This window comes from Hypanus sabinus, chromosome 1, assembly GCF_030144855.1.
Source record: "Hypanus sabinus isolate sHypSab1 chromosome 1, sHypSab1.hap1, whole genome shotgun sequence".
NCBI classification, from domain to species: Eukaryota; Metazoa; Chordata; class Chondrichthyes; order Myliobatiformes; family Dasyatidae; genus Hypanus; species Hypanus sabinus.
The window spans coordinates 158324740-158337444 of NC_082706.1; the positions used below are offsets into that span (position 1 = coordinate 158324740).

Below are 12705 nucleotides of genomic sequence, written 5' to 3' on the forward strand. Positions count from 1 at the left end.
TAACTGAAAAAAAAACAAGTGTGGAAGGAATCAAACTGGGCAAAGACAAAGTACAAACAAACCGAAGGGTGAGGGTGTGGCAAATGTGACAGGTTAAACTTCAAATCATCAATTCTTACACCATGGCAAGAGTGAGCATAGCAACAAGACATTAGGTGGTCATCCTGCATCAGCCAAGTCTCTCCCAAGCAAAAGTTTTGCAGCAAACAGGAGTTTCAAGGTGGGCTGTCCAAGCTCTTCAAAAGAAGTGCAAAGTAACAGGCAAGGTTGAAAACTAGAAACACAGTTGCTGGCCTCAGAAACTGAGTGTAGCAGGTGAGAGATGCATCAAACTGATGTCCCTTCTAAATCGAAGAAGTCCAGCGTTGCTGTCATCTCACAGAAAGCACTTGAGCGAAAGTACACCCCTCTACAGTCCAGAAAAGTCTTGTCAGAAGTGGTCTTCAGTAAAGAGTGTCTGCCAGAAAGCTATTCCTCCAAAGTGGAAACAAATCCAGGAGACTCACCTACGCACAAAATATTCAAGATGGCGCCGGAGGTTATCATTAATGTTCTGTAGCCATTTTGCAAAATATTTTTTAAATATATGTCTTTTGAACTACACTCACAGCAATCTGCAGCATGTAACTCTCCTTAAGCGATAGACTTCTAAATCAAATGAATAATCTTCAAATTTCACAATCAATTGAAGGACTTGACAGGCACAGCACATTTAAGAGTTCGAAAGCGAGGCTGGGGAGGAGAGGGAACTCCCAAGCCAGGTTGAAATGCAGGGGGATGAGGCCTTCTCTACCCAGCTTCTTGTTGGCAAATGTGCAGTTGCTGGAGAACAAAATTAAGGACCTTGGAACAAGACTGCTGTATTGAGGAGAACTGAGAGTCTGTTGTCATCTATTATATGCTTGATTGAAACGTGGCTTTCTCCAGGCATGCCAGATACAGCGATCAAACCCAGAGGCTTCTTGAATTACCAAATGGACTGAACTGCTGAATTGGGAAAGGCAAAAGGAGGAGATGTGTTTTATGATAAACCCTTGTTTGGTACTCCAATGTGGCAATTTTGTCAAACTCATGCTCCCCGATCTCAAACACCTAATGGTCAAATGCCGTCTAGTCTATTTACCTAGGGAGTTCTCCATTATCCTGACCACAGTTTGCATACCACCACCAGCCAACTACAATCAAGCACTCTGATACTGCTTGATGCCATCTTCAAACAAGAAACAGCCCAACCCGAAGCATTTCAATTCATAGTCGGCCATTGCAACCAAGTTTGAAGAAAATTCTGTCCAATTACTATCAGCATTTAACCTGTTGCACCAGAGGTCCCAACATAAAAGACCATCGTTATACTAAAAATCAGGAATGTCTCATTGTTCCTTGCCCAGACTGCATTTTGGTAAATTGGATCTCTTGGCTGTCCTCTTACCTGCAGAGCAAAGCTCCAGAGGTGGTCATGAGATGCAGAGGAGTGGCTATGGGATTGCTTCCAGTCATTGGACTGGGCCATGTTCAAGGATCATCTAGCGATCTGAATGAATACACCATGGTTGTAATGGACTTCATTAATACAGCTTTGACAAGTGTGTCCCCACTGAATCATTCAGAGTCGTATCCAATCAAGCCCTGGATGAACCATGAATTTCGAAAACTGAGAACCAAATCAGAGGTATTCAAGTCTGGTGACCAAGCAAGTTACAAGAGGTCCAGGAATGATCTCTGGAAAGCCATCTCATGGCCAAAGTGGAAATTCCAGACCAAACTTGAATCAAAAAAGGATGCTCGACAATTGTGTTATGGTTTGAATAATATCACCTCTGTTTTAAAATTAAATCAAGTGACATGGGAGACAGCAAGGCTTCGTTTCCAGATGAGCTTAATGCCTTCTATGTTCATTTTGACTGTCAAAGTGTTGTAGAACCAACATGAACTCCCACATCCTTTGATGATCCTGATGATCCTCTGATTTCAGTCTCTGAAGCCAACATGTGAGCTGCCTTCAGGAGGATGAACTCATGAAAAATATCTGGCCCAGATGGGTTAACTGACCACGTACTAAAGACATACGTTGATCAACTGGCTGATGTGTTCACTGAGGTCGTTAACTGCTCGCTTCGGCAGTGTGAGGTACCCACCTGCTTCAAGCAGGCTTCAATTATACCAGTGCCCAAAAAGAGCCTGGTCACCTACCTCGATGACTATCACCCAATAGCACTTGCCTCCACAGTGGATAAATCTGGATTTTTCTTTATCAACTACGGTTCAGCTTTCAATATCATCCCTGCAAAATTGATTAATCTCATAAGACGCAGAGAGATTGGAGAGATTGGGCTTGTACACACTGGAATTGAGGAGATTGAGAGGGGATCTGATTGAAACGTTTAAGATAATTAAAGGATTTGATAGGATTGAGGCAGGAAATATGTTCCAGATGTTGGGAGAGTCCAGTACCAGAGGACATGGATTGAGAATAAGAGGTCAGTTATTTAAAACAGAGTTGAGAAAAAACTTCTTCTCCCAGAGAGTTGTGGAGGTGTGGAATGCACTGCCTCGGAAGACGGTGGAGGCCAATTCTCTGGATGCTTTCAAGAAGGAGCTAGGTAGATATCTGATGGATAGGGGAATCAAGGGATATGGGGACAAGGCAGGGACTGGGTATTGATAGTGAATGATCAGCCATGATCTCAGAATGGCGGTGCAGACTCGAGGGGCCAAATGGTCTACTTCTGCACCTATTGTCTATTGTCTAAGACCTTGTCCTCAGGAAGTCTTTTGAGAGGTTGATAATAAAACATATCAACTCCTGCCTAAGAAGCAACTTGGATCTGTTCCAATTTACCTGCAGTAGCAACAGGTCCACTGCAGACCCCAACAGATGCCTTCTCATTTCCTCTTCACTCAACCCTGGAACATTTAGACAACTCGGGAGTAACTTAATGGCATAATTCTGCTCCAAGGTCTTATGGTCTTAGAGGATATGGCTGGAAAGCAGGTGTATGGGGTTGAGTGGGTTACTGGATCAGCCATGATGGAATGATGGAGCAGACTCATGGGCTGAATGGCCTAATTCTGCTCCTATGTCTTATAGGTTGGAAATACCAATGCCCTTAAATGGAAAATCCTACTAAAAGAAGTGGTTACATCCCTGTCCATCAATGGTAAAGCCTTACCAATCATCGAACACATCTACATGAAATGCTGTCACAGAAATCCATCATCAAGGACTCCCACCATCCGGAGCATGTTCTATTGTCACTGCTGCCATCAGGAAGAAGGTACAAGAGCCTTGGGACTTGCACCACCAGTTTTAGGAATGGTTATCACCCCTCAACCAGGCTCTTGAACAAAGGAGATAACCTCACTCTGCTTCACTTGTGCCCCATCATTGAAATGTTCCCACAACCGATGGACTCACTTTCACAGACTCTTCATGTTCTTGACACTTATTGCTTATTTATTTTTATTACTATATTTTCATTTTGCATTTGCACAATTTGTTGTCTTCTGCACTCTGTTGAAAGCCTTAGTTTGGCAGTCATTAATTGATTTTGTTATAGCTCTTGTTCTAGATTGAGTGTGCCTATAAGAAAATGAGTCTCAGGGTTGTATGTGGTTTTATATATATATATATATATATATATATATACATACACACACACACACACACACACACACACACTCACACACACATTGATAATATTTATTTTAAACATTGAAAGCACAAAGGGATAGGGTGCTGAACAATGGCATCAAATGCTGTGGAATGACGGGACAAAATTTGAAATTTTTTGCTCAAGCAGGAGGCAGTTTGTCGATATAAGAGCTGGAAAGTGCTACATGGATGAACGTCTGCAGCCAACAGTGAAGCTCGACGAAGATTTTGGGCTGTATTTCTGCCAAGGGAGTTGGTGATCTGGTCTGAATTAATGGAATCCTCAATGCTAAGAGTACAAGTAGATACTCATCCATCACACTATACAATCAGGGAGGCATCCAATTGGTCCTAACTTCATTCTGCAGGAGGACAATGACCCCAAACAACACCCAGCATCATAAAGAAACATGTTCAGCGAAAAAAAGACCAAGGAGTTCCGCAACAGATGGTATGACCTCCACAGAGTCCTGATCTCAACATTATCAAGGCTGTCACGGATTACCTGGAGAGACAAGCAAATGAGACAGCTGAAGTCTGCAGAAGAACTGTGGCAAGTTCTCCAAGGTGCTTGGAACAACCCAGCTGATTTTCTCATAAAACTACATAAAGGTATACCTAAGAGAATTGCTGCAGTTTTAAAGTCAAAGAGTTGTCACACCAAATATTGATTTGGTTTGGTTTTTTACCATTTACTGCTATTTATAATATTTTAATATTTAGAAACTTTTCATTTTTAGAAGCATCATCACTTAACAGAATTTTTTTAACATGTGGCCAAGACATTGACACAGTAGTGTATGTCTTGAAAATATTCTAATTGTAATGCTGAACTGCTAGAGAACTGCTCCATACAGTTACAAACTGTCATCAGGCTCGTGTATTGAAATATCTCCAATTATGATCTGCTAACAGAAAGTAAGATGTATGCAATTGTCACCCATTAATCTGCTCTCAGTTATCAGCAGAGTAAGGGTTGGTGGTCTTGTCTGCTGTCAAGTGGCACATATTTATAACCTGTTCAGCAGTGGTTCCATCAGAGTGAATTGTTCCTTAGCCTCATTAGTCTTTGTCCAAAATTAGAATTAACGAGAAGCAGAAGTAGGGAAGAGTGGCCATTTGGAGATTAAGTGCTGTTTTTGAAAGATAAAAAGCTGAACTTCTGTCTCAAGGGGCTTCAGCAAGGAAGCTGAGTAGTGGAAGTTAAGGTTTTCTACTCTCCCCTGTAGTGTTAGAGGTTTTGAGATGACAATTAGAACAGTCAAATGCTGCTCCTGCAGTGTTTACGAGTAAAGGGAAACATCCTGTGTCCCTGCTACTCTACCTGTGGGAAGTATGTCCAGGATCAGCTCTTAACCAATGCATCACATGGCTGGAGCTGTAATTTGACTCATTTGGAAGAATCAGGCATGGATGAGTTGAGCTAAAGGATCTGTTGCCTCGCTGTGTAACAATGACCAAAAGCTGAATTCTAGGTTTGAAGAAGGCTGCCCCTATCATTAAAACAGCATTTATAAGTAGAGAAGTTCTAGCAATACCTTAGAAAATTCAATATAACTAAGTTAGGTTGTCATGATTTTGTTGAAGAGAAATTATGTTTTTGCAATTTATTGTGTACTTTGAAACAGTGATGTGCTGTGAATAAAGAGAAGCCATTGGATATACTAAGCCTTTCATCAGACAGTAACATATTTGTGATAGAAAGTTGGATGGGGCAAATAGGAAACAGGGTGAACATTAATGGGTCTTTTTCTGGTTGACAAACTGTAACAACTTCTGGATTCTATGTTTTAAGTGGTGTGTTAATAGGGATTGGTGCTGGAGCCTCTACAGCATTTGTAAATGGCTGATAAAGGTACCAAAGATATAGTTGCTAAATTTGCTGATGACAAAAGGATAGGTAAGAACATACATTGTGCAGCCATGAAGATTGTACATAAATTGAGTGAGAAAAGTTCTGTCAAATTGGGTATTATGTGGGAAAATGTGAACTTGTCAGTTTTGTCAGGAAACAGGATTGAACCAAGTGCGGTACCAAGAGACTCAGTAAAACAAAGGTTAATGGTCATTTAGGAGAAAACTTTGATTTCTCATAAGGACAATGCTAGAAGTTATAATTTGAAAAGTTATAGAAGCCTTTTAACTAAATGAGAAAATACTGAATTCTGATTTGCAAAAGTTCATTATTCAGTTATGGAAATCAGTTAGGAAAACTAATACAATCTGATTTCATATTGGTTGGTAGGGAAACTGAATGCAAAACAAGGGAGATTATGCTTCATTTATGTAGGGCATAAGTGAGACTACATCTCAAGTATTATAAATGTTTATTTAGGGCAAGATACTAATGCATTGGAAACATTTCAGAGAAATTTTTTTCAACAAATACTTAACATAGATCTTTGATCTGACTAGGAAAAGATTGGAGAGATGAGGCTGTTCTCTGGTGTTTGGAAGAGTGAGCTGGGCCTTGTGGGAAACAAAAAATTCTGTGTCGCCTTTATTGCGTGGATGTGAGATTGTTTTTTTCCTTGATAGAATTTGGACTAGTGACCCCTGGTTATATTGAAATGACATTCATTTTATCTGAGTCTTTGGAACTACCCTTAAAGGGTCGTAGAAGCAGAATCTTTTAAAAAGGAATCTTTCAAGGAGGAATTGAAAGGTTGCTGTATGTACAGGAATGCAAAATTGAGGTTGTGCTTAAGATCATTCATAACCTTATTAAATGATGGTACAGTCTGGAGCAGTCAAGTTGTCTGCTTTTGCTCATAATCCATCTATTTGTGTAATATTTCAAATACAGTACATGGCACAAAATAAGATGAAAGTAAATGAAAAACAATTTAAATTAGTACTGATGAAAAGGGGGTCACAGACTTGGAATTTAATTTTTAGCTGAACTGCTGAGTTTTTCTAGTATTTTCTGTAGTTGTAAAGTGAAGGGAAGTGTGAGCCAATCATCTCAACCCAGGTGCCACTATAATAATTTCTCTGGATGGTGTCCATTATCCCAACCATCTCCATCAACAACCTTCTGTTATAACTGCAGGAAAGTGACTGTGTCTGGGCATTCACAACTGCTCTTAGTGAAGCAGTCCATGCCTACATGCAGATGCAAGCATAAATCTGACAGATAAGATGCAAAACAAATGGCAGGCAATAAAGTTTCATTACTAATTACTCAAAGCATTATAACTGAGTGCAGTATAGTGGCTGTAAAGCACAGAACGGCTATAACAGCTAATAGACCACCAGGCTCACCCCGTTGTGATTTGCCATTAGAGCCATTTTGATTTTGATAATCATGCATTCATTCTTTCAAAATGGTTTAAATATTTTATGTATAACATTTTCACCTGAAACATTTACAATTTCTTTCACACCACCACTCCACTCTAAACCCTCACCCCACCCCCCACCCCACAAATGCTACTTGCCTTGTGTGGAGATCTGCCAGCAGATTGTTTTGTTTCTTTTGTAATCCAAGTCCTTTCATTGAATTTGCTATAAAGTGTTACATCCTGAAATGCATCTGAATTAGCATGCAGTTTGGGTCTGTTAGGTTTCTAAAGATGAATCAAGATTCCTGGGAATGGGTTGGGGAACTATTGAAATCCATTGCAGAGATTTCTTTAGTTTTATTTGCCTGTTCTCTATCTTCCTCTGGTGTTTTGCTCCCCCTTTCATCCTTCCAGGCCTTCCATCCTATCATACTCCCCCTTCTCTAGCCTTGTAGCCCTTTTATCCCTCCCCCTCCCACTTTCAAATCTCTTACTATCTCTTTTTTCTGTTAGTCCTGATGAAGGGTCTCGACCCAAAACATTGACTGTACTTCTTCCTATGGATGCTGCCTGGCCTGCTGCATTCTACCAGCATTTTGTGTGTGTGTTACTAATGTAGGTCTTTTCTAAAAGCGAAGTGGTGTAAAGCGAGCATTCGTAAAGCGGGGGACACGTGTAATACCATTTGATTTCTCTAATTTAAATTTTCATGTGAAGAAAAGTACTTCTATGTTAAGACTTCACATGCGGATTCTCCACTACCCTGCAAAAGCACAAGACTTATTCAAAAAAAATCATAACACTAAAAACACATTCCTTTACATATCTGTACACAAAAAAAATTCTTCAAAATTTGGCCAGGTGATTATGCTGTACTGAGCCTGTTGTTCAACTTGTTGACCTAAACCTCAGTCACCAGCTGTATTCTCACTGTTGTTCACTCTTGTTATGGCCATCATTGGTGCTTTTTTTGAAGATTACTTGGGTCCATGCTTGATGACTTCATTTTTAAAGTTGATCCTTTGTTTTTCCAGCTTCAGGGTTAGTGGGGGGGCATGGGGGGGGGTGGGTAAGTGGGAGAAAAGCATGACAAATAATTCCTTTTGTTTGATGTACAACTATGATACCATAACTCTTTAGCCCAAATCCAATTAATCTCATCAAAGGATAACATTCTGTTTTTGTAACCATGTATGAGCACAGATGCACTGTTTATACCCTGTTGTTATATGTTTTGTTTTGTTTTATTTCATGTTTAAAGCCATTTTAATTTTTGCAGGATGTACTTACAGTTTTCTCCTGTTTACAGCTTCAGTTATGGGTTGCATAAAGAGCAAGGAGGACAAAGAGCCAGCTATGAAGTATAAACCAGGTGACACTGCTGGAACTGTTGCTGCAAATATTACTCAGTATGGTCCTGATCCCACCCAAATGACACAATCGCCAGCATTAAAAGGACAATCTGGGAACTTCAACAAACATTCCATAACACCGTTTGGTGGATCAGCTGGAATGGCACCATTTGGAGGTGCTTCTTCATCATTTACTGTTGTTCCCACCCAGTACACAAGTGGTGTTACAGGTGAGTAGTGGCACCAGCCTTAGAGTATACGATCTCCTCTTCTGTATTGATACTAAATGTCCAGCTATTGTGGATCTTTACATTGCAGGAATAATTTAAGACCTAACTTTTTTAATCTATCTTCCAAAGTTCTATATATATATAAAACCTTGGGATATATCACTTTGACAAGGTCTTAAATGAGATGTTGGCTAAGAAGGTTCAGTCACTTGGCATTCAGGATGGGGTAGTAAATTGAGTTAGATGTTGGCTTGCAGGGGAAGCCAGAGAGTGGTCGTAGGTGGTTGCCTCTCTGGAGACCTGTGATGAGTGGCATGTCGCAAGGATCGGTGTTGGCTTCATTGTTATTTGTCATTCATACCAATGACCTGGATGATAATGAAAACTGCGGATGATAATGTAAATTTGCAGATGACACCAAGATTGGGGGTGTATTAGGAAGCGAGGAAAGCTGTCAAAGCTTGCAGAGGGATTTGTTCAGCTTGAAAAATGGACTAAGAAATGGCAGGTGGAATTTAATGCAGATAAGTGTGAGATGTAGCACTTTGGATGGACAAACCAGAGTACGACTTGCACAGTGATGATAGGGCATCAAGGAGTGCAATAGAACACACATCCATTATTCCTTGAAAGTAGCGTCACCAGTAGACAGGGCCTTCATAAGTCAAAGTACAGCAGTACTTATTGTGTACAGGAGTTAGAATGTTACACTGAAGCTATACAAAATGTTGGTGAGACCTAGTTTAGAGTATTATATGCAGTTTTGGTAACCTACATACAGGAATGATATCAATAAAATTGAAAGAGTACAGAAAAAAAATTACAAGGATGTTGCCAAGACATAAGTTATAGGAAAGGTTGAATAGGTTAGGACTTCATTTCCTGGAATTGAGTGCAGGAGAAAGAGTGGAGATTTAATAGAGGTGTGCAAAATTATGAGGGGTATAGATAGGTTTACGTAAGCAGACTTTTTCCACAGAAGTTAGCTAAAACCAGAACTGGAGGTAATAAGTTAAGAGTTAAAGGTGAAATGTTTAAGAGGAACTTAATGGGGAGCTTTTTCACTCAGAGGGTGGTAAGGGTGTCGTCACCGATCTCTCACACACACTCTTACAAATCCAGAATTCTATTTATTTTACTTGCGCACAAGGAGAACAGACAGCATGGGCCATATACCACTCTAGTTGTTTCATCCTTCCTGTAGTATGAGCTACATAGTTTATAACAGCAATTGCAGTAAGTATTTAAAGCAGGAAAAGGTTCAGTGTGTTTTATTGGAGTTCTGAAGCAGTGGAAAACCCACAATTTTCATAATTGTGCATTGTCATGTGCTAGTCCTAAGGCATAACAAGATTCAGTACATTGGCAACAAGGATGCTGGCTTTTGTTAAGGCAAAAGGTTCAGCTGCAAGAGCAGAACAAGAAGGAAGGTAGCTGTGCCACCTCAGCTGTTACATGATATGCACACACCGCATATCCACCAAAATATTCCACTAATTTTTTTTCAGTGTCAGATCGGGAGGAAAGGTCTCCAATGGAGAAGAAATTGCATGCATGCTTATGTTGGGTGGCATTTTACAACAGGCAGAATAAAGATCATACAAATTCTTAAGTACAGTTCAGGAATGTATTATTTAAAGTAAACTGTGTATTCTATGGTTCTGGTAGTGGTGAAGACTGAGAAACAGTTATCAAAAGCCTTGACCCAAGGACATCTTTGAGCCCAGTGGCCAGGCTGTCAGAAAACAAAAATATACCGCTTGTGGGCATCACCATGTTTACCCCTACTGATTCCATCATCCCACTTTCATGTTCGTTGGATCAAAGAACTCTAAAACCCATACATTTAAAATAGTATTATCCAAACAACTGTGCTGTTCAAACTAAAAGTTACCAGTCACAAGTGGGCCACATGAGCCAGGTAATGTTAAACATGAGATTTATAGTGAACTTGCCTTACCACAACTTCCACAAGTGCATAGAACAAGCTGCCATTGTAAGTAGTGGATATGGGTTCGATTTCAACATTTAAGAAATACTTGCGTTAGTTCTTAGATGAATGCGAGAGATATGGCCTAGGTGCAGGTCAATAGTACTAGTCTGTGGCCTAGGTGCAGGTCAATAGTACTAGGCAGAATTTTATTTTGGCACAGACTAGCTGGGCCGAAGAGCCTGTTTCTGTGTTCTAGTGCTTTATGATTCTATGACTTATGGAGTCAGATGATAAAGCATGCATTGTTGCAGAAGTGAGCTTTTAACATTTAATACTAATACTTAAAATGAGAGTAACAAAACAAAATTGTGAACCATTTGAATGGAATAAAGAAAATTATAACAACCCGTCTTTTGGACAATCGATCTTCATTTGCTAACATTTCTTGCATTTTTATGACGTGTTAGAACCCAAAATCACCTAGAAACCATACTTCCATTTTCAAAGTTGCACTTTACGTTAGTTGTGCTGTATTTTGCTGACTTTAAAAGACTGCTAAAGTGGCTTCACAATTCAGTGCAAATAGGAGCTATCTTTAGAGGACATCTAGAGTCTGTCACTTTTAGTGGAATTTATATACCTTTCCCTTTTTAACAATGCCATTGCCAAGACAATTTTTTTTAATGATAGAAACAACAAAATAAAATTGAATTCATTTTCTCATTCTAATGGTAGTTAGTTTTCTTTACTATATTAACTGGTCTAGTATACCCAATCCTTGCAGTAGTTCACCACCATCTTCTCAAGGGCAGTTGGAGATGGGAATGAAATGGTGGCTTATTCTGCAAAGCCCACATCCGTTGAATGAGTATATAGAACAACAAAGAGCAATTCTATGGAGGGTTGTGCTATAGTATATTTAATATTACCTTCAGTTAAAATGAAATGTAAATGGGCATAGTATTGCCCAAAAAGTGATATAAATGTGGAACTTGCTTTCACAGGGAAGTGATTCAAGTGAGTAGTATAGTTAAGGATAGACTGACAATCAACTGAATAAGAGATTAATTGGTTGCATTATTAAATTTCAATGGACAAAGGAGAAAGATTTGGCTCAAGTTGAAATATATGCCAGCATGGATTTGTTCCATTCTCTCAATATGGAAGTCCATTATTCATCATGGTATTTTACATAATTGAGTTTTATCTTGCAGTCAAACAGCAGATTGACCACATCTCTTTTTTGCTGCAATGTTACAAATTGAGGCAATTTATTTAGATTATTGTTATTGTGCACATTTGTTTGATAAATTTACATTGTACTTCATTCAGTGAACCTGTAGAGAAACAATAAAATCAAAAAGCTAGCAATTTCCTCTCTGTTACAACCAATTTAGTTTTGACAAAAATGAATTACTAGTTAAGTAGGAAGACCTGGATTGTTTGTTAACAACAACTCAATTGCAACATATTGGCTCCTGAGGTAAATTTGTAGTATTTACGTTAGACTCCATTCTGTTTTCTACCAGCGAATTTTGTAGGTTATGTTTGCATTTTTTTTCAGATTCCCAATGTGGAACAATCTTGAGAATCTCTGAAACTATTAGACCAATTCTTTCTGATTACATTTCCTACGCATGCCAATAATTGTCTATGCATCTCAAGATAAGTTATTGAAAATTAAACAGTTATGGAGTCTGAAAGTCATAAAAGAAATGTTTGAGAACCGTATCTCTCCTCCATCAACAAAAAGGCTCGGCAGAGGATGTACTACTTGTGGTAGTTGAAAAAATTTTAACTTCCCTGAACATACCGCTGCAATTCTACTCTGCCATCGTAGAGAGCATCCTTGCATCAGCCATTACTGTCTGGTTTGGTGTAATATCCTCTCACAACATACAAAAACTACAGTGAACTCTCAGGTCAGCAGGAAAGTCATTGGCTGCAGTTACCATCATGTGTTCAGGAAAAAGCAGTGGGCAGAAACATCATGGATACTAACCACCCAGCTTTTCCAATAGCTTCCTTCTGGAAAGCACTATAGTGCTATTAAAATAGAACCTCAGGCCATCTTAAAAGTTACTTCCCCAGATAATCTGATGAACCATTCTCGTTACCCCATCCCTACTATTATCTTAGTCATTGCACTACACTGGATACACTTCAACCACTTTTTAATAATGCTGTTTACATCATAAATAAATGTTGGTATGTATGTATTTGTGCACATTTTATTCCACATCTGTACTTTAAG

The 12705-nt window shown here is 39.3% G+C and overlaps 1 protein-coding gene across 2 annotated transcripts in view; it reads left to right on the forward strand.

The window, feature by feature from the left end:
* The window catches only part of yes1 (YES proto-oncogene 1, Src family tyrosine kinase), a 67495-nt gene that overhangs the window by 18185 nt on the left and 36605 nt on the right, over positions 1-12705 (forward strand). For both annotated transcript variants that reach the window (XM_059979660.1, XM_059979656.1), the window contains one exon: positions 8246-8518. In XM_059979660.1, coding sequence (XP_059835643.1) covers positions 8254-8518 — 265 coding nt within the window. In that variant the 5' untranslated portion in view covers positions 8246-8253. The remainder of the gene's footprint in view (positions 1-8245; positions 8519-12705) is intronic.